The following is a 22,073-nucleotide window of genomic DNA, read 5'->3' on the forward strand; positions in this document are numbered from 1 at the left end:
CTAAGGCTTTTTGCCAATGGTATGCCTATTGTTTTGCATCCAAACCTTAAACACTTGAAACTTGACCCCAATCTTGTTGCAAAATATCTCAACAACATTTTGATCTTGTTTCTTAATCCTCCAACCTATTTTCACAGCAAAATCCAACATTTGCTCCTTTTGTTCATGACTAAATTTAGTCCTAAACCTTTTCTTAGAGCTCAATGAACCTTCTCCGCCACCACTAGTACCACCACCATTGATTTGATCGGTAACATGAAAGTGGGCCCCATCATGGATAACAACAGCAGGAAAAGCATGTGCAGTTGTGGTCCCGCTGGATGGTCCAGTCACATGGTGGTAACCATTCGAAGTTTGAAAGACCGTTGAGATGAGAGTTGGCTGAGGAATGTAGGTGATTTTGGATAGAAAATGAGTCGGTTCGCTAGCAACGGTTTCTTTGCGGTGAAAATTTTTATGACAAAAACAAGCCGCACATTTAAAAAAATCAGTAGTACCTTCAACACCTGCAGGTAAAAACTCGCAACAACCATCAAGAGCATAGCCCCCAATGCTTGAAGCATGATTTTTCCTGCACTCATTAAATATTTCCTTGCTTTGATAATTTGATATAGGTTCTTCAACGGAACCAACTTGTTCAGTATTATGGCTGTTAGTGATCTTTGTGTCACTCTCTTTTATTTCCGTTTGCTTGGTTAACAAGCAAAGGCTTGAAAACACAATAAATAAGGGAATTGAAAACAACATAGTCTTTCCTTTGATATGTTATTCTATTGTTACTCACCGGTTTTTCTTATAATTTCATATGCTTCATCACTTGTCTTTAAATAATATTGCTCTAGTAATCTAGAAACTTCGATATTAAATGCTGTATTAAGTAATTATCATACAAGAACTAACATATATTCAAACTTTACCAATACGAGACTTTAATTTTTTATAGCGAAACAATTAATTGTTCGTAGGAGCAATTATTAATCAAAGTATAATTCAATTAAAAAAATTATATATAAAAATGACGTGGTTATTCAATTAAAAAAAACTAAATATAAAAATGACGTGGTGTCAAATGGTTGGATTTTTGGGTACTACATCCAATAAAAATCTAAGGGGAATTTTTAGATTATTAAGCTACTTGATCAAATAAATAAAAAAATTAGAATGCCATTTTTTATTGCGGTTTTCATGCTCTTTAGAGTAGTTTGACTTTTTTTCTTTTTATTTGTTTGACATCTTTCTATCTTGACTTTTTAAGATATTTTTATCATGACAATTTTTTTAAATGCGTAGTCGTGTGTGTATATATACACTTTTTTCACCACTAGTATGAGATTCATTGGACCGTCTAATCTGATTCTGATTCAATTCTGACATCAAATAATTCAAGCTCCTCCCGATCGCAGTTGCGAGGGATCGAACTTTGGTTCTTTCTACCAAGTACAATATCAATTATAACTGAATCAATTAAATATTACTACACATATACTTAATTAATATAAATGTATCTGAATAATAAAATGTATCTGAAATAAAATAAATGATTTTGTTTGTATCAAATTTATAATACTTTTTGTTTGTGTATCATTGACAAAAGCTAGTATGCCAATTTCTACAGCGGTTTTTACGTTCAGTATAGTGGATTGATTGACTTTTTTCTTTTTATTTGTTTGATGTCTAATTGTCTATCCAGTAGAAGGCATGTCAATAAAACTCATATCCACGGGTATCCACTCAAATTATATCCGCTTTGACGGGAAAAACCCGAGTTGATTGGGTTTGGGTTCGGGTTTGGGTTTTCTCCGATTTTAAAAGATGGGTTTAGGGCGGGTAATGAGTACATTGATAGATACCCACCCCGAACCCGCCCCGCTTATACTAAAAATTTGATTTCACCTCTTTTAAATTAGAAACGCTTAAACAATCTCTTAAATTATGTTCATATATTTATTTTTTATGTTAATTTGAGTAATAACCAAATCATTTTCTTTATTTTTTTTCTTTATTTAAAAAAATATTGTTAAGAGAAAATTATTTTGGACATTTAACTTTTTTTCTAATAAAAAAATACTAAAATATAATCTAAATTCACGTGGAAACTGACGTAATGGGGATACCCGAAACCCGATGGGGATACCCGATCCCCATTGGGTATGGGTTTGGGGTTATCATTTTTATCCCCGCTCGAATTTGGGATGGGTTTGGGGAAACCCGAACTTTATGGGTTTGGGTTTGGGGAGGGCAAAACCCGTCCCCACCCCGCCCCATTGTCATGCCTAAGTAGAAATGTCAAAATTAATGTGATCAAAAAATAAAAAAAAAAATAAATGTTAAAATTGTTAGTGTTTGACGTTAGGACTGAGATTCAAACCTCGATCACTTCGTTTTATGTGTGTGGGTTTTCGATGACTTATTATAATTAAAAAAAATTGACTTATTATAATATCAAACTTCTAAAAAGATTTTTAATATTTAGAAGAAAACACAAACTCATTTTTCCATTACATTTTTTTTCGCATTTTGCTAACGAGTATCTTTGAGACACTTTTTAAGATTTTCATTTAAGAAATTCAAGAAGTTATAAATTTTAAGGATAAAATGTGTTTTTGGTCCCTATAATATTGGTGAATTTGAGTTTTAGTCCATAAAAAATAAATTTCTTGCAATTTAAGGATTTTCATTTTTTTTAAGAAGCCAAAATGAAATATATTAACACAAACAGCTTCCCCATCACAAGACGTACCGAGGTAGACTATAACAGTTTACAAAAGAGTCAAAAAGATACAATCATAACAAATCATATCAGGCCCAAACACAACAATGGACTAGACCACCAGCTATGGTAATTTGAAGCTAACGTGATACTCGTCGTCTTCAACCACCTAAATGAGAAAAGCTTGATCTTTTCCAACAAAAGATGAGGTGTGCATGTTGAGCCTTGGAACAAGATTTCTCTCTGTCCAGTCACCCAAACACAAGTAAGCCAAATAAGCTGCAAAAAGGACCGACGCACTCAAGATCCACCTGCTGATGCTGTAAACTTGACAAAATAATCACGCAGAGTAGTAAAATCCACCAAAGAAATGTCAATCCATGCGCGAACTAAATCCTAGAGAGATCCAGCAATGCTACAAGAGATAAATAAATGATAGGTCGATTCGGCCACTCCACATCCAAAAACACAAGTGTCAACTGTAGGAGACGAAACACCGCGAGTGACCAGGTTTACTCTCGTGGGCAACCTGTCACGCAATAGATACCACGCAAAGATGGAAACCTCCAAAGGAACCTGAGAGTGCCATATAAGGTTTTCCGCATCATCCAAAGTAACAGAAGCATGAGAAGTCAAAAGCTGATAAGCTCCCCCGACAGTGTAGCCTATGTCAGGGTTTGGACGCCACTGCAACCTATCAATAGTCTGATCCTGCAAAACAATGTCAAGAAGTAAGTCCGACACTCCCCCAACATCTCCTCCTCCCACACCCTCAACTGCCTCCACCACTCTCACGCCTCCCCATCTGCCATCCATCCTAGAGCAAACATCTCTGCCACCGTGCGCGATTTGGTCTCCGCCAACTCAAACAGACGCCCAAACCGCTCCCGCAACGAAATCCCATCCAGCCAGGGATCGGTCCAGAAAAGAGTATCTGACCCATCCCCCACCCTCCTCAAAACATGCTCCCTAAACCAACTGCCTCCTGGCTGACCAACACCCTTCCTATTACGCGCTATCTCCCTCCACCACAGCGAACCTCTCAGACCTCCATCCCATAATCTACCTCCCTCAACCCCATACCGAGCTGCCAGCACCCTAAACCACAACCCCTCTCTGTCCACCAGCATCCTCCAACACCACTTACACAACAAAGCCAGGTTAAGCTCACGCAATTGTCTAACCCCCAAACCTCCAAACTCCTTACGCAAACAAATAGATTTTCATCTAACCCAAGAGATTTTCCTAGAATCCTCACAAAGCCCGACATAGTCTCAAAAAGCACTAAAACAGCCCGTAGAGCGCGAACATTTGCCCAACTTTTATCCCCCATCAAGAGAGTATCAAACTTCTAAAAAGATTTTTAATATTTAGAAGAAAACACAAACTCATTTTTCCATTACATTTTTTTCGCATTTTGGTAACAAGTATCTTTGAGACACTTTTTAAGATTTTCATTTAAGAAATTCAAGAAGTTATAAAATTTAAGGGTAAAATGTGTTTTTAGTCCCTATAATATTGATGAATTTGAGTTTTAGTCCATAAAAAATAAATTTCTTTCAATTTGTCCATGTAATTTCAAATTACTTTGGTTTGGTTTAAGAAGGACAAGATTTTGTTATTTTATGTAAAGGAAACTAGATGAAATTTAAATTAAAATAAAATATGTTTCAGAATTGAAATGAGACTCTTAAGATAAAAAATAGCGGGTAGGTGTCTTATGCTGATACCAATTAAATTTAGTTATATGTGTTCAAGTTAAATATTAATAATTTTTTATCAAAAAGTAATTTTGACTATTTTAATTTTTAAATAATTATATTTTAGGTTACTACTTTTCATTAATTATATTTTAGGTTACACATATTCTTATCATTTACTTCCTCCGGATACAAATATAAGGAAAAAAAAAACACTTCAAATTTTGGACACAAATATAACCAAAAGTCAACTACTTTTAAACTAATTAATACTAATATTCCTAATATACCCTTATTTAATAATTTCACTTTTCAAAAGTTTATGTGATTTCCAAGGCATAAATCACTTTTCAAAGGGTAATATAGTAAACTTAACTCATGTTTTGCATTAAATCAAGAAAATTAACTACACTTAACTAAATTTCTTAAACACCGCGTAAACGATTATTTTTTCTTATATATGTATCTGGAGGGAGTACTAAAAAACACTTTTCACATGTCCTATTCATTTTTTTTTTACGAATTCATCTTTTCTTTCTCCGTAAGATCAAATTTTTTCGCTGGCGCTTCGCTTGTCGCCACCGCTTCACTTGTCGTCGTCGCTGCTTCACTTTTGATCCTTGAAGATCGCCGCTTTCATAGGCTCCAGAATCACTTCTCCATCACCGGCCTCTTCACATTTGTCTTTTAGAATTTTGTTTCGGCTACGTTTGTTCGAGAATCTGTTCATCTAGGTAACATTGATTTTATTTTTTATTTTCTTGTATGTTTTAATCACTATTTGTCGATTTAACAATTCAAATAGCAATTACAAATCCCTCAAGGAATTAAATCGACACAGAGTGATTAGGAAGCAGCGACGGCGACAAGTGTAAATGTAATAAATAAATAAATACTTCAATCCATTTTGGAGTATGCTATATTGCTATGCATGCTAAAGGTGTGGTTAGTGATATTAAATATACATACAATAGATACAATTATTAATTAACTACATAGCTATTGTATTTACTTGCAACTATATGTGTTTTTATTTTTCTAAATCATGGTGTTGGATTGAAATATGAACGTGAAGTTGGTGTCTTTTTTGCTGGTTAATTACATCTAGTGTAACACAAACAAGTTAAGATTAAATCATTGAGGGGGAAAATACCTTAGCTAATTAGGATAAATATGTCCAAAATCACATACTTCAATATGAATATTGTTCAAGAAATTAGCAGTTTTTTGTAAAATAAAAAATTAGAAGTTCAGTTTTTTGTAAAAACTAGAAAATCATAGAGCATTGAAATTTCGCATTTTGTTTATTCTCTTTCCGCATAAGTTACATTACTCAAGTAACTTTACAACTTAACAAAAGGCATCTAAGCCTTCATTTTGTTATTCATTATTATTCTTATTGATTGATCATGTCAAATCTAAGCAACAGCTCTTCTCTCAGACTCACGTGGTGGAACGAGGAATTTGAAGGGATTGTTGTTCTTGAGCTGCCTGGCGTCATTCCTCTCCAAGTTGAATGTCGCGGCTAGCACATCCAACGGCATACCATTTAGAGTGGATGATGACCCTGCGAGCCGTGCAATCGCGGCTCTATCATTGGTCTTGAATGATACATATTGGAACTTGTCACTCAATGCTTTTGCAGCTACAGCAAAGTTTTGTGGCACGATCAACACTCGGCCAGCTTCTAATTCCCCGTCGAACACAGTGTTGCCATTGCAGTTCACAACTTGTAACCATGCGCGTCCCCTCAATGCGTATATTGCGCTGTTTGCGTTAAGGTTGTAGTGAGGCACAAATATAGCATTCTGTATGGACATAGATTTTGAGTTAGCTATTATTCTCTAACACTATGCGAATAATGTTGATAAGTAATGGACGATGAATTAAAAGGAAAAAAGAGATGAATGACATACTTTGTGGAGAGATCCATGTTCAGCACTGAGTTTGATCCACCTGAGGATTGGAAGATCGAGGCTGGTAACGGTTTTGATTCTACCAGCTTGAGGGTTGTAGATGTCAGGTGATGAAGATGAGCCAATGTTCTCACGATATTTGGCACTGCAAACGGTTTCCTCGAGTCCATTGTCTTGTTTCCATCTGCTTCCACCTTGGTCGTGGTGTCGGCTGTGCTTCTCATCGTCCTCTTCCTCTCTTCTGCTTTTATGTGGGCGTGGCTGCCACCTCTCTTCATCTTGTCTGCTGCGACTTTGGTGACGGGGTTGCCTCTCTGGTGGGCTTATGATGCTGAGACCACCTTTCACTTTAACAATGGCTCCCTTCTCCTCGTCTTCGTTCCTGCCTTGAAGTCTGTCCACAATATGTCTGTTCACATTTAAGGCATCTTCCAAGAAATCCCTCTTGAAGCCACTGAAAATGTTGCTGCCTTCGCTTTCTTGTTCTTCCTTGCCTCTAACTTGTTGTTTCTGGTATAGTAGAAACTCTTGCTCATGGTTCCCAGCAAGATAGAATCTCTGTCAAGCATTGTCAGTCAAAATCAAATAATTACAATCTTTGTTGTTGTTAGTGCTAGGACTTGAACATTATCAGATTCATTGAATAACTGATGTATGTGATCCATAATATGAATCTGAAAAATGAATCTTTGCTTATATATAAGACCAGAGGGAGTATATTATATGTGAAGTTTGGTTATGCTCACTCACCCTAGGCATCTGATCAAGCTGATTTTGGTGGCTACTCATGTCAGTGAGAGAAATGGCAATGACTGGAGTTTCTTGGTCATTGTACATCCAAAATGCAACACCGGTAGGAACTGCAATGATATCTCCCTCTCTGAATCGGTTAACCTTCTGGTGACTGTCTCTGAACCTGCGTCCCTCTCCTTGTTCAGATTCCCGTGGCTCCTCAAAGGTCTCGGGACAACCCGGGAATACCATGCCGAAATATCCATTACCTACAATTGGTATAAAGCATTAATTAGTACTTGGAGTATAAAATATAATGTCAGTATATATTAGAGTTTGCAGCATAATTGTAACTGTGGTCGCAACTTCAACGAAACTAACCTTGTTGGATAAAAATTTCCTGGGGAGCATTGGAGTAAAATGGTCTGCGAAGGGAATTGCGTTGAAGGGTAGCACGAGAGAGAGCGAAACCAGCACATCGGAATTGTCTATTGGTGGGATTCCATGTCTCAATTAGTCCACCTTCTGACTCTACACGGTTATCGGGTTCAAGGGCATTCAGACGTTCAAACTGACACTCATTCTGTTGAGGCTGCTGATCTCTAAAGGCAAAGCAGCTACCAAAAAGTAGAAAACAAAGTGAAAGTGAAAGTACAAGAAGCTTAGCCATGATGACAGATATTGTAAGGATACTGTTTGTGATGCGGAGAACCTTAATGAGAACTTCGTAATTTATAGGGAAGAGAGGATGGTGAAGAATGGACACGTTAGAGAATGTGGAGTGCTGAGCATTAGACATTCTTCAGCTTGCATGGCTATGGAAGTTTTGTGTGTTACACATATGTCTGATATAGCAAGTGGCTTTATCATCTCCATAATCAAACAAAGAGCATGCTTGTTTGTATTGCAATTCTTTGCCTAAATCGGTGGTGGGGGACCATGGCTTTATTTCTTTACTTCCATGTTTCTTTCTTATAAATTATGCACTGCAATGATTTGTGAAGAAAAACTGTCCTATGTGCATAGTGTTTGAAAAACATTATTATCAGCTTCGTAATAGAACCTTGAAAATGTGAAATTTTCATCAACCAGTTGTTTACTGATATGGAATCTTACTTTTACATCTAAAATGAGAATTTATTCAAAAGAAATCAAATCCTCTCAAATTTAATTTTTTATATCAAAATTATATTATATTGGTCTGAGTGGAACTGAACTCAGATTCCTTAAGTAAAGTCTTGAGTTCGAGTCTTGTGAATAGAAAAAATGTAGCAAGGTGAGAGGGTCTACTAAAAATGGTCAGTCACGTTCTTCGGTGGAGACTTATCATCGGCAAAATCAGTGAATATTTCGCGTCAATGACATCGTAATTAAAAATAACATTTTTATACATATTAAAACTTTTCAGGTTTTTTCAGGTGTTAGTAATTTTTATCATTTGTTGATTTTAAACTTTTAATGGCATCTGCTTGGTGGTACTGCTTGTTACAAAGACTTGGTCCGTGACTGATAGCTAGTGATTAACTTAACTTGGTTCTTTTCATATGATTTCATGGCATACTTTTTCTACCCTCCTCCTCCCAATTGGCTAATTATTAGTAGATGAATACAACCAAAGCAAAAGATGATCCCCGATGCCGAATTCATTTGCGGAAGCCGCCAAATGTGTAGTAGCATGAGACCAATGTTTTCTTCTTTTATAATCACAAACATGGCTCATAAATTTTCAATTAAAGAAAATACAACTTCAGCACATGAACTACTATAAACAAGTTAAAGTCCCTGTGTGTCAATTTGAATCATAGAACAGGTTATGCTAATGCTTGTAACAAGGCGCATATTATCAAACTGATGTGCATAGAACATCGTACGTTTACAGTCAATCAGGGAATATAATATATAGAATAATGCTAGCAACACACTCTTTAACAAACACACTCCAACACACTCTCTTTTATTGGTTGAAATTCACATGGGTCCCATAAAAAAATGTGGACCCATATAAATTTTAACCAATAAAAGAGTGTGTTAGAGTGTGTTTGTTAAAGAGTGTGTTGCATGCACAAAACAGGCCTCATTTATCTAAGGAAGAGAGTTAAAATGAGATAATTTACAAAGAAAAAGCCACAGGAACATTATGATGAACTGCCATAATCTCACAAGGATTAAATAACACAATCCTCGGGATATAATCACCCTTGTAGAAGGAACTACAGATTATAAATATTATTACAGGCCTACACAATATGGACAGCAACAAAATATAAAGCAAGAAACAAATGAAACGCGCAACCGCTGCTTTACTCATTCAGTATTACTCTTGAGGCTTGGTTCTCCATTCTTCTCTTTTGTGTTATCCACTATTTTGGTTTCAACATGACCATCCACTTTTGTGCTATCCACTATTTTGGTTTCAACATGACCATCCACCTCAGTTGCATTGACACTAACTTCAGGAGTGTTTGACTTTTGGGGCAGCTTACGATCAAGATCCTGAGCAGCTTCTGTCTCTTCAGATTCATCATCTTCAAATCTTTCATTGGGATTTTGAACAGCTCCAGCGTCATGCTTGGCAGTGTCAGCATTTGGCGTTTGTTGTACACCTGGCCTTTGAGAAGCTTCCAGCTCCTCATACTTAGAAACCAACTGTTGCAGCTCATCATTGAGATATAAAGCCTCAAAAAGTGTCTCTTCATCATTTGTGGTACTTTCCACAATCTCCTTGATAACAGAGAGAGATTGCTTGCACTTATCCAGCAGAGTCAAAGTTATATCTTCCTACAAACACAGATAAATATTCTATCAGCAAAAAAATATATTCCTATTTCTTAGCTGTATACTGATGTAGCAGTTACTTCATCTATTATGAAGGAATAAACACTTAAGAGTATGTGAGTCTAGCCACTAGGCTACTTGACAAAAAAAACATTGTTCAGGTGATATTTAATTTCAAAAATCTTTACCTTCAAAGGTTTTGGCTCTGCTTCAGAATTTAATATGCTAGAGAGCAATTCAAGACTATTTCGAGCAACCACGAGATGCTCTTTCTTCTCTTCAACTGATGCTGGTTGATGATCTGTAAAGAAGGCTGCCGATTCATCCAGAGAAAGAGCGTGTAGCCCTGCTTCTGGAACTGGGTATCTTTCGGGGGGATCTAAAGTATGTGACTCTGAGGCATATGGAATAGGTGGTGAATTTCCTCCCGCCGTGTCAAGTGTTTCACCCCTTCCTTTCAAACTCTGTCATCAATGAGAGAGGGTGTAGGATTCAAATTAATATGACAGAAAATGAAGCACAAGAGTACGTGGAAGTAAAATAGAAAATGGAAGGCACCACATTCGAAATTGCAGAGAATAAGAATGTGAAATTTACTTCATGGCCAATATTCTGTAAAAAAAAATCCCAAGGTCACCTGGGAAATGCTATTTTCACATGGTATACTTCGCCAAACAATGTCTAGAAGCTACATATATAAAAATAAAATTAAGTACCAAAAACAAAAAAGTTGCCAAAGACAATTTGAGGCCAATGAAATTTGCTTCATCTAAACTACCAATACCCTCCAATGAAATTTTTTTTATCCAAATGTCAATCAAGTTTTTTTGGGTCCTATGTCATTTGAATTATTCGGGAGAAGAAATAAAGGGTATAGAGTTGCGAAGAGAAGCTTTGCATTTGAAACCAGATAAACTAACATGGAGTATATAGAATGCAAATTCATCTAGATGCATCTAAGACGAGCATGGAGGCCAAAATTGGATATCTTACGGTGCCAAATATTCAGTGCCACCGTGTAGGTACCTTTAATCCATCATAAAAGTAACAAACAAATAGATAAATATAAATCATAGTGTTAGGCGAGGTAGATGAAATGAAAATGCTTCAACTTCAATTGTGATTGACATTGCCTTTTAAGTTTAAAGGAAAATTTACCACAGGTCATAAAACCAACAACAAAAACATGTTCAGTGTTATGAGAAGAAAATGTAACAACAGATTAGTGGTTATACAAGACAAGACAGAATTAGGAATAAAAGCACCAGAGAAAAGTCATGATAATTAGGTCTTATTGTGGTTTGGGTATGTATTGAGCAGACATTACTAAATACGGTAGAGGTAGAAAGAAATCAATCAAAATATTAAGCTAACCCCATAGTTGTCATTTGTCAATCACGGATAGCGGAGCGGCTGACTCCGAAACTGAGATAGCGTATAGCAGGATGGCTGCTATTTGAATATTTGTAGCTAAATAATTTATACTATATACATATCCAAATTATTTATATTTATATATTTTATCCAATATATATTTAAATATTTTTATGCTAATGTTAAGTATATATCCGTAATTATTTTCCTATTAGTTTATATATATTGCTACTATCATTTTTACTATTCAATTATTGGTCATTTACTAGTAAGTAATAATATTTTATTTTAATTTAATTATATTACTTTGTTATTTGTTTAATATTATTACTAACTACTACCGTGTATTGAAAGTGCTGCGGTTTTTTTAAGTCCCATGTCTTTTATGTTCCTTTGTTTATTATATTTATATTTATTTATGTAGATTGGGCCTTGAGGGTTCAGATGGCATTTTCATTTAACCTAACTTAAACATAGTCTGCTAATCTTCTCCTTCAATATTGAAGCGCTGCCACAGCTGAAACTGTAAAACTAAAGAGATGGTCTGAAACCCAGATATTTGTGGGCGAAATATGACGATCTAGCTCAAAAAGCATATCTTTATTGACGGAAACTACATCCAGTCATTAACAGAGACAAAATCCTATCTTTCATCTTCAAAAACACTTCGCGCAGCCATAGCAACGTTACAGGCGTGACCTGTGATGGCGCCTGGAGCGGACGCGATCGTGAATTGCACCACTATCCAACTAGCCGTCAGGCACAACCACCGCACTGCTCCGCTTCGGTGCGATAGCGCAGATACAGGCCACTATTGACAACCTAGACTAACCCACTGAAAAATAATTGAATTTAAATAATGTACATCACACTGTCACAGAACATGATTCATGACAGGAAAAGACATAATAACATCATTTAATTCATATAAGATTGCCTACAATAGACCCACAATAGGTCCAACTCTTTCCTCTTTAAATAGAACACTCTCTCATCATTGTTCTAACTAATAACCTACCATAATATATCTATATCGCTATTATAATATAATAAGTACTTGGTGTATGACAACCTAAAATTGCAAATCAATTTGTTTTAATTTTTTATCTTGTTTAAATTTATTCAAGTGAATTAATTTTAACATCCATAAGAGTAGTAGCCTAAGCCTAACAATGCAAAATAAGATTGCCTACAATTGACCCACAAAAGGTCCAACCCGTACCTCTTTAAATAGAACACCCTCTCATCATAGTTCTAACTAATAATAACCTACACCTACCAAGGTGAACTCTATATTTTCCCCCTTAGTTTGATCACAGCTCACATACTTAGATATAGCTATATTATTGATCATCCTATAATAAATGCTAGCTAGTAACACACTTTGTAAGGCACTTTCTATTTTTTTTGGTCAAGTTCCCTATTGGCTAGACTCACTCACTTCACGCACTTTAAGTGTAGAGAAGTGGAAAATCTCGTGTTCGAACCCAGACTCCTGTAAATAACATCTCTCACAGTTGGTAACTGAGCTACACTTATAACGGACTTATAAGGCACTTTCCAACACATTCACATTACTTACTTTCTAACACACACTCATATCACTTCAAATTTATATGAGTCCAACTATACAAATTTGTGTGTGACCCATTTGAATTTTAACCAAACTTCATTGGTGAGTGTATCCTCTACTACATCCTCATAAATCTAACATATTGTAACACTAAATTGAACCATATAATGTTATAAAAAAATAAAAAATAAAAACAAAGCAAGAAAGAAAGAAAGAAAAAAAACTAACCATATAAGTTTGACTGAAAACAGGAAGATAAGCAATATCCTCAGACTCACCCCAAGCCCTAATCAACTGAAAAGCCCTTCTTCTATTTTCCTGATCAGCTTGATTATTCTCAATCAACCTAACCATATCATCTAAAAGCTTCTCAGAAGCAATTTCAGAAAATACTTTTTCACAATTCATAGCACAAGTTTCCAACAAATCAAGACTATGTTTCTGAACAACATGACTCTTATGATTAATCTTTCTCTTAATAGTTTTCACCACTTCTGAACCATTAAACTCATCAGCATTAATAAGGCCACAGATTCTCAGATTCATTCCCCAATTTGGTTCCTCTAATGTTTCCGATGTTGCTTCGTCGACCATCTTTGATTCCGGCGTCGGTGTTTGGAGTATTTCCTTCATTTTTCCGCTTACGATTCGACTCATGTTGGCGCTACTGGTTTTGAGCCTCTCGCCGAATAGTGCTAGCTTGGATTTGTCCATTGGAATGGAGTGAGGAACCGCAGATCGGAGTGTGTGTTGGTAAGTGCAGGTTAGGTGTTTGTGAAAATGGGAAAGTGAAGAAAGTTCAACGTTTGAGAGAGAGATTTTGTGCGAGTGTTTTGGTTTGACAATATTGATTGATGTACTTTTACGTGGCTTTGTTGGAAGCTTGTGTGGTCATGCTTTATTCAATAATAACAATAATAAAGATATTTTTTGTTTTAGATCGGTCCCTTAAAGAAAAAAAAGTTCAAATAGGTCCCTTAAAGAAAAAAAATCCGAATAGGTCCTTTAAAGACATCTCCGTTAATCAGTTTGGTCCTATTTAACGGAGATGTCTTTAAGGGGCCTATTCGGACTTTTTTTTCTTTAAGGGACCTATTTGGACATTTTTTTCTTTAAGGGACCAATCTGAAACCAAAAATGTCTTTAAGGGACTATTTTACTAATTAAGCCTAATAAAAATAAGAAAAATGTTAAAAATGTTATTTTGAACTTAAGAACAACTAAAAACTTCATCTATATTTTGTTTGATTTTAAAATTACTTTTTATATTAGATAAATTGGAGGTAATAACACTGTTCTTAATTAAATTACAGAATAATTTTTTTTGTCTTAAATATAAATTATTTAATATATTAAAATAAATTTTTGTCAACCATAGATCGTATAAGATAATAATAAGATTGTTATGTATTGTTCTCTTCTATCTGATATTTATCTTTTACAAATCAAATAAACTCATATTTTTTCTCTACGTTGAACTCTTTTATAAAAAAAACTATTATAAAATAAAAATAGTATAGTAAAAATGATCACGCATTGGGATATTCACGATCCATATTTTAAGGATAGTATTAGTGATTAACTAAATAAAAAACAAGCATTTTATAAGTTATCGGAACATTATTGTCAAAAAAAAAAAATTACCGAAAAATTAATAAAAATCTTAATGTTACATATTCCAACAAAGGTCTTATTGTTTTACATATGGATGGAATGATGGATATTAGTCGAGTAATGTAGGAGTCACATTTTTTAAACTTGTTCATTTTTTAAAAAAAAATTATAGTTTTTACACCATATTGATCATAGAGATAGTCTCTGACATGATTGATTCAACCACATTTTTTTTTACAAAAATTCAACATGTTAATAAAATTAGTCATTTATGAGAAGAATAATACTAGCAACACACTCTTTAACAAACACACTCCAACACACTCTCTTTTATTGGTTGAAATTCACATGAGTCCCATAAAAAAATGTGGACCCATATAATTTTTATGGGACCCATATAAATTTTAACCAATAGAAAAGAGTGTGTTAGAGTGTGTTTGTTAAAGAGTGTGTTGCTAGCACTCCTCTTTATGAGAATGAGATGTTGAATTTGGTGATGGCAATCAAAATATGGTATTGACAAAACACTTCATTCTTAGTCATTTCATCAAATACATAGAGGAAAATCTTGCAATAAACTTTGTTGTTTAATCAAATATTGGAGTGCAAAAGCATCACCTCACAGACAAAATATGAGAGATTCTAAAAGTGAAAAAAGAAGAGAAAAAGAAAAGAGAGGAAGGAGATGACATAGATAATAGTAGTCATCACAAAGCATGTAAAACTTAATTCATAGCATCCAAACACAAGTTCACTTAATACTTCCTCCGATCTTTAATATAAGAAAATCGAAGCACTTAAAAATTAACGAGCTTACTTTAAGAAGAATCATTTATTATGAAACATGGCAAAGAAAAGAAAAAATAGCTCAAACTATTTTGTATTCATAAAATTGGAATGTTACCGTATGAGAAAAATTATAGTACAAATAATTAATTCTATTTATAAACTACTAACTAGTAACTACAACTAACTATAGTAACTAACTAATCATACGAGAAATCTGATAATAATTTTTAACTATATTTTATTTACGTCATGATCGAACTTTAAATTATGGTAACTCATCTAACATAAATAAGAGGATTAATAAAAGAGGAGCTTTGAAAAATACATACACTTGGAAATAATCGGATTAATATAAACTTTGACACACCATGAGTCGGTGAATCCGTGAAATCATATACTGTCTTTGTTTTTGGAAAAGATGATATCATATGCTTTAAAATATACCCAAAATACACAACAAATCTGCAACTACAACCGTATTAAAATCATGAATGAAGGACCCACAACCTTAACCCATTTTTAATTCCCCCTTTGTTTTTTATGTTTATGATTTTTCTTAATTTGATCAAAATTTCTCTTTGGTTGCTGAAAGGGACCCTCTTCCTCAGGCTTTCCAGGTGTCTTTGTTGAGAATGGAAAAACACAGCCATGAATGAAGGGAAAGCCTTTCACTACTAACCATTCAAAATTCATCTCGATCTGTTTGTTTCCTTTTCAGTTTCAGAACCATGCATATAGGTATGCTTGCAAATGTAATTATTCAAAGTTTCTATTTTTGTTCACAAAATGTATTTTTTTTTAATCTTTTTTTCATATTTTAATGATTTCTTAGGTGCCCTTTTTCTGTTTTTGATTTATGGTTGTTGGGTTTTGTGTGAATTATTGAGGGTGTTATGCGTTTGAGAGATTTTTTGTTTTTGATAAGTGTGTGTGTGTGTGTTTTACTATGTTGTTGAAATTGAAACACTTTTTTGTGTGATTTGTTGGATTGTTCATAGAAAAATGTAAACTTTTCATTTGTTGGTGATGAAAAAAGAAGGAAAAAGTTGTAAAAATGAGGTGGTAATTTGGAGTATTAAAAAGGACATTGTTGAATTAGGGTCATTTTATGTGTAAAAGTTGAATTAGGGGTCATTTGAGTTGAAAAATGAAAATTGACATTGTTGTCTTCCCAATTCCCATGATTATTTTACTAGAAACTGTGAAAACCAAAATTTGTTTCTTCCTCAATGGCCTGCATCTGCATGCACTAAATAGCTAACATGCTATTACATTTGATTTGATCTCTTTTAGTGATAACCTTTTTGTAATGTTGCTTGGAACGATTTTACGTGGAAGCGATATCTTTCTGCCTTTCTTTTTTTCGTTTCAGTCGGTTTCATCCTAGTTTATTTATGTTATTTACTTTAGCGTGACATTTAACTATAGGTTATTTGGAAAACACTCTCCATATGTGATTCAAGACGTAGCAATTCAACTTCGTGAAGTTATCAAACCGTTGTCTACATTTTTTGTAAAGTTTAGGGGATCAAGTTGCTTAGTTTTGAACCACGGGGAATTTTTCTGCAACTAGCCTAAGCTGGCACATGTTATACAGTTATACATAAGCTTAATTGTCCATTGTTTTTATAATATTAGTTTGTTACGTGGTCTAACCAAAACAGGCCAAATGGATATAACTTCAGCAAAATGTGTAATCAACAGCATTTCTCGATTCATTCATCTAGTTTCTTGCCAAACGTTGAAACCTATGCCCCTTCAGAAGAACTGTAATACTATGGTTGGTGTGTTGAGGTGTTTGAAACCAGTCCTTGATAATGTTGTGGATTGCGAAATCCCTTTGGATGACAATCTGTATAAAGAATGTGAAGAATTGGATGTACATGTTAACAAAGCTAGGGAGTTCGTTGAAAAATGGAGCCCAAAGATGAGCAGGATCCACAGTGTAAGCAGTTAGTTTTTCATACTCAAACTCATACCATTATTCTGCCACTATTATTTCAAACTTTTCAGGATCCACTACCTCTTTGTTTGCTTTTGAACAAGGTTGAAAGGAAACGTCGAACCAGCAATGCCTCTCTCGTATGCCTTTCTTCTCTTGAAGATATTGTTTGTAATTTCTCTAATTGTTTTGTTGCGATTGTGTTATTTTCAGGTTCTTCAAAGTGGAGAATTGTTAATAAAGTTACAAAACACTTCGCTTAGGATTTGTCACACAATTGATATATCCCCAAAGTTAACTTCATCTGCCTCAGTTTTGGATAATCTTCAGGTATGTCCCAAGTTTGAAACTACTTGTTTCCTGTCATAGAATTTGGGTTGGACCTAACTCAATCCTACAAAACCGGTCTGTAAAGTGAAGAGTGACACTTTTTATAAACTCATGTCAGGCCTTATCTCTATTTAATATGCAATTTGTGTTTTTTCCTCCTCACGCCCAACACTATATGGCTTGGTGCGTGGATAAAATGGTGGGTGGCCGATGGATAGGCTTTGATACCATCTTAAGAATTTGGGTTGGGCCTAACTCAATCCTACAAAACCGATTAGTAAAATGAGTATTGTCCACCACTTATAAACACATTTGCAGGCCGTATTTCATCCAATGTGTGGCTTCTTAACATCCTTTATCATTATTCTCCCATTGTTTTCGTCTCTCAAAGGAAAAGGAGGGGAATAGATCATACTACTGTATTTGGCGGGAATGTTTATTTTCAGTTAATTAGTGTCATGTCAATCAATTATGTTGTGAGGCTAATTGGTAGCAACTTTTTCAGCACCATATACAGGAACTTCAGTGTCTTGAGAAGGAACCAACAACTGTCTATATAGAAGAAGTGCTGAGAAATCAAAAGGAAGACACTAAACTTAGCTATGAACATTTAAGGGAAATCATAGAATTACTTAAATTGACATCAAATCAGGAGCTTCTGAAAGAAAGTATTGCTGTTGAAAAGGAAAGGTTAAACGCCGAAGTCAACAAAACAAAAGGGGAGTTAGATGAATTTAACCAAATTGTGAATCTTGTTTGCAATTTACGTGATCATGTGATGAAAACTAAATGCCCTGAAGTCAAAAGTGGTGTCTCAGTTCCAACATACTTTCGATGCCCTTTATCGCTCGAACTCATGTTGGATCCTGTTATTGTTGCTTCAGGTCAAACATATGAGAGACAGTCCATCCAAACATGGCTTGATAATGGGCTGAATGTTTGTCCGAAGACTCACCAGAGACTAACTCACACAAATCTTATTCCTAATTATACTGTTAAAGCTATGATAACAAATTGGTGTGAAGAAAAGAATGTCGAACTTCCCAATAACTCAAAGCAGAGTAATTCTACTCAGAGTTCACCCCCGACAGATCATTTATTGCATCAAGATTTTGACCGTGTCTGTAGTTTCGGGTCTTCACATAGTAGCAACTCCAATTCAAAATCATCTCTTCAAACTGGAAATGCATTTGAGAAGCAAAAAGGTGACAACTCTTCCAGAGTAAGCAGTGAGTCCAATAGATGCGAGAACGGTGAAACAGAAAAGTTTGAGCAACAATCCCTTGCTCCTTCATGTAGTCACAGCAGAAGTGAGTCATTTTCAAGTTCTATTTCTAGTACTGATTGTGTACCTTCAGTTTCAAAAAACGTGTCAGGTATATCAAAAACGTTATCTGGAGATATTCATAATAATATGTTTCCTGCTTCTCCTGCATATAAAGAATTCGGGGATTTTCCAACAGTACCACAAGAGCAATTTCAAAGCCCTGGATCAAAAAATTCAACAGTGGAGAATGAACATAAGTACAATAACAATAATAATATTGTTATTACTAGCCATTCAAAAGATGATGCCCGTCCTGCTTCCAACTCGGAATCAGATAAATTGATCACCACATCTCATGTCAGTAAGTTGATCGAAGATCTACAGAGCCAATCAAATGAAACACAAGCTGCTGCTGCTGAAGAATTGCGACTCCTTACCAAGTTTAACATGGAAAACCGTATCATTGTAGGGCAATGTGGGGCTATCATGCATTTACTTCCATTGTTATATTCAGAGATGAAGATTACACAAGAGCATGCTGTGACAGCAATACTGAATTTGTCGATTAATGAAGACAACAAGACCTTGATCATGGAAGCAGGAGCCATAGAACCGCTTATCTATGTTTTGAAGACAGGAAACAACGGTGCCAAGGAAAATTCTGCTGCAGCTCTATTCAGCCTCTCGGTACCAGAAAACAATAAGGCGAAAATTGGTCGTTCCGGTGCTATTAAAGCGTTAGTGGAACTTCTAGCTTCTGGAACTCTTAGAGGGAAGAAAGATGCTGCAACTGCTTTATTTAACCTATCAATATTTCACGACAATAAAGCTCGTATGGTTCAAGCTGGAGCAGTGAAGTTTCTGGCTATGCTATTGGATCCTGCTGATGGAATGGTTGACAAGGCTGTAGCTCTTTTGGCAAACCTATCAACGATCCCAGAAGGTCAAGTAGAAATTGTTAGGGAAGGGGGGATACCCTTACTGGTTGAACTCGTGGAGTCGGGTTCTCATAGGGGAAAGGAAAATGCTGCATCCATTCTCTTGCAACTAAGCCTCCATAGCCGTAGGTTTTGTACCCTGGTTCTTCAAGAAGGAGCTGTACCTCCTATAGTTGCATTATCCCAGTTTGGTACGCCAAGAGCAAAGGAAAAGGTATGGACTTAATTCCCTTTCTGTCTTTTGTCTTTGTATTCTATTTTGATGGTTAAATTTTTGCTAGTGTGCATATACTGTTATTCTGCCCCGTTTGGTTGAGCTGTTATCCATCTGCTATATACCATAGAGTTTTCAAGCTTTGTGATTTAATCATGATAGCTAACATATTCAGTTTCTAAGATATTCTGTGCAGTGCATTCTTTCCTCTCGTTGGCCCATTTTCTCTAAAAAAAATGTGAAGGAAATTACTGACTATCTTGTTTAGGGTTTTTGTTAATACATTTTCCCTTTTATATCTATGAAGTAGGAAGATGGGGAAATCTATTAGTAGGCCTCCTATTATGTATAGGATATTGATACTCTAGAATATGTTTGGGTACACATCTTAGAACTATAAGAATTAATTTAAAAAAATATATTTGACTGGATATGTATGAGATACATCACATTTATGAGCGGGATGTGACTTCAGTGGGTGGGATAATTCATGTGATACGGACGAATACACATCAGGTTTTTAGAAGTTAAAACTATCTCTTGCAATTTTATCACAAGTATTATTTTTTGTAAATTAGGATCATCATAGTTATTATATTAATTAATGAAGAATCATCACTGTCTCTTTACAAGTATTTTACATGTAAATAACTTTGTATCTAGGCCGTATCATATCCTAAATTTCTCATATCCGTGTATCCGTATTGTGTCACACATGCGCCCTTGCTACCTATCTGGGCTTCCTAGGAGGACAGACTCGCAAACCTGTCTATGTGTAAATCAGCGGCTGGTGGAAGTTACAACTTCCCATTCTATTATCTCTTGTATTCTATCTCAGTAGAAACATTAGTTTCCTAAGTAATCTCATTAAAAACATAATCTATTCAAAAAATTACTTCAATTCTGCATTTCCAGTTTCACAACAATTTAAATGGTACAGAAACATTGGTGGTCGCGAGTCGTGACTTACACTATCTCAGGTACTAAGCATAATCTGAAATGTGAAAGATAAAAAATGCTAACATGTTTCTCACATACATGCAGGCACAACAGCTTCTCAGTCATTTCCGTAGTCAGCGCACAGAAGCTCCCGGTAGAGGAAAATCATGAAGATAAACAATTTTGGTTATTTTGTTGCCCTTTTCTTTCTCTTCTGCTTGTACTGTAGGATTTCTATCATTACTATTTTTCTTTTCAATTCCTTTTAATTGCATTTATGTCATAGTTTCGTAGTCTCGAGTGTTTCATTTTTTCCCACCCTTTTATTTTGTTGGCTTTAATGGTTTTGTTTCATTCTGAAGGGAGATGTCTGTTATTAAGAGAACATGTAAGTTATTTTGGAAGCTTTAGCATGGCAACAAGATGGAATGCTTTATTTTGTTAGAGTTAAGGGTCATCATAACTGATGTGGTCCTATAAATAGTCACTTTTGTACATATTTGTAAATATGGCATATGATCTTGTGGGTCTACCATAAATTATTGTACCTAATTCTTCTATTTGACCATTGTATTTATGCTATTTGAGCATTCTATTCAACCATAAATACGGTATAGGTTCTTGTGGACTTGATGAAATGGGTTTGACCTAATGTTGATTAGATGCAACACATTGCTATATATACAAGCTTAACTGGGTTATGATTCCTTTGTTATGTGGTGTTTTGTTTTTAGGCAATGAATTCAATAAGAATTAGGAAACAAACACTACAACTTATTTCTTTAATCAGACAAAGAATGTGGTTAAACTGTTTTCATACAAGTTGAAATTTATTTCATATTTATTGGGAAAAAAGTATAAGATTTTATACACACTTTTTTTTTTTTTTTTTTGTGTGGGGAGAATTCTTTTATATTGTAAAATAAGCCTCAATGAATTGTAGACCAACTCTTTCAAACACACAGAACATAACCATGAATTGTGTGGATAGAATTCTTTGATATAATTTTTTTATTATAAATTTAACTTATATATCGTGTCGGGTGTAAAGTTATTTTACACATGCATCTGATAATATGTTGACAATCATTTATTGTGTTTAAATAAGAGTTTAAAGATGGTAAACAGTCAGTATAATGAAAGTTTACATAGACATCCAATGAGAAACTACCACTCTTCCATGTCATATAAGTAGTTTCAAAATAACCATACATGAGTGGGATGATGTGGCAGAAAGATGAAACATTATTGGTTGTTTGT

At 34.9% G+C, this 22,073-nt stretch overlaps 4 protein-coding genes across 5 annotated transcripts; 1 reads left to right on the forward strand and 3 right to left on the reverse strand.

Moving 5' to 3' along the window:
- LOC123892177 (zinc-finger homeodomain protein 2-like) lies at positions 1-3,526 on the reverse strand. Its single transcript, XM_045941997.1, has 2 exons — positions 3,258-3,526; positions 1-709 (listed from the first exon to the last, which is right to left on the reverse strand). The coding sequence occupies exons 1-2, from the start codon at positions 3,524-3,526 to the stop codon at positions 1-3; spliced, it is 978 nt and encodes a 325-aa protein (XP_045797953.1).
- Positions 3,527-5,688: 2,162 nt separating this feature from the next.
- Positions 5,689-8,025, reverse strand: LOC123888654 (legumin A-like). The gene is made up of 4 exons (XM_045937769.1): positions 7,440-8,025; positions 7,077-7,327; positions 6,327-6,884; positions 5,689-6,218 (listed from the first exon to the last, which is right to left on the reverse strand). The coding sequence occupies exons 1-4, from the start codon at positions 7,855-7,857 to the stop codon at positions 5,829-5,831; spliced, it is 1,617 nt and encodes a 538-aa protein (XP_045793725.1). The 5' UTR covers positions 7,858-8,025; the 3' UTR covers positions 5,689-5,828.
- Positions 8,026-9,117: 1,092 nt separating this feature from the next.
- On the reverse strand, positions 9,118-13,649 carry LOC123888656 (TOM1-like protein 2). The gene is made up of 3 exons (XM_045937770.1): positions 13,009-13,649; positions 10,022-10,297; positions 9,118-9,836 (listed from the first exon to the last, which is right to left on the reverse strand). Exons 1-3 carry the CDS (start codon positions 13,492-13,494, stop codon positions 9,363-9,365), a joined length of 1,236 nt encoding a protein of 411 aa, XP_045793726.1. The 5' UTR covers positions 13,495-13,649; the 3' UTR covers positions 9,118-9,362.
- A 1,866-nt stretch (positions 13,650-15,515) lies between these two features.
- Positions 15,516-21,451, forward strand: LOC123888653 (U-box domain-containing protein 3-like). Of its 2 annotated transcripts, XM_045937768.1 has the most exons (6): positions 15,518-15,921; positions 16,848-17,128; positions 17,339-17,455; positions 17,961-18,765; positions 18,898-19,874; positions 20,919-21,451. In XM_045937768.1, exons 1-6 carry the CDS (start codon positions 15,912-15,914, stop codon positions 20,982-20,984), a joined length of 2,256 nt encoding a protein of 751 aa, XP_045793724.1. In that variant the 5' UTR covers positions 15,518-15,911; the 3' UTR covers positions 20,985-21,451. The 2 variants fall into 2 exon arrangements, with proteins under 2 accessions (XP_045793723.1, XP_045793724.1); XM_045937767.1 differs by having other exon boundaries at positions 15,516-15,921; positions 17,961-19,874.
- The last annotated feature ends 622 nt before the right edge of the window (positions 21,452-22,073 follow it).

Source organism: Trifolium pratense, linkage group LG6, assembly GCF_020283565.1.
Source record: "Trifolium pratense cultivar HEN17-A07 linkage group LG6, ARS_RC_1.1, whole genome shotgun sequence".
Lineage (NCBI taxonomy): Eukaryota > Viridiplantae > Streptophyta > Magnoliopsida > Fabales > Fabaceae > Trifolium > Trifolium pratense.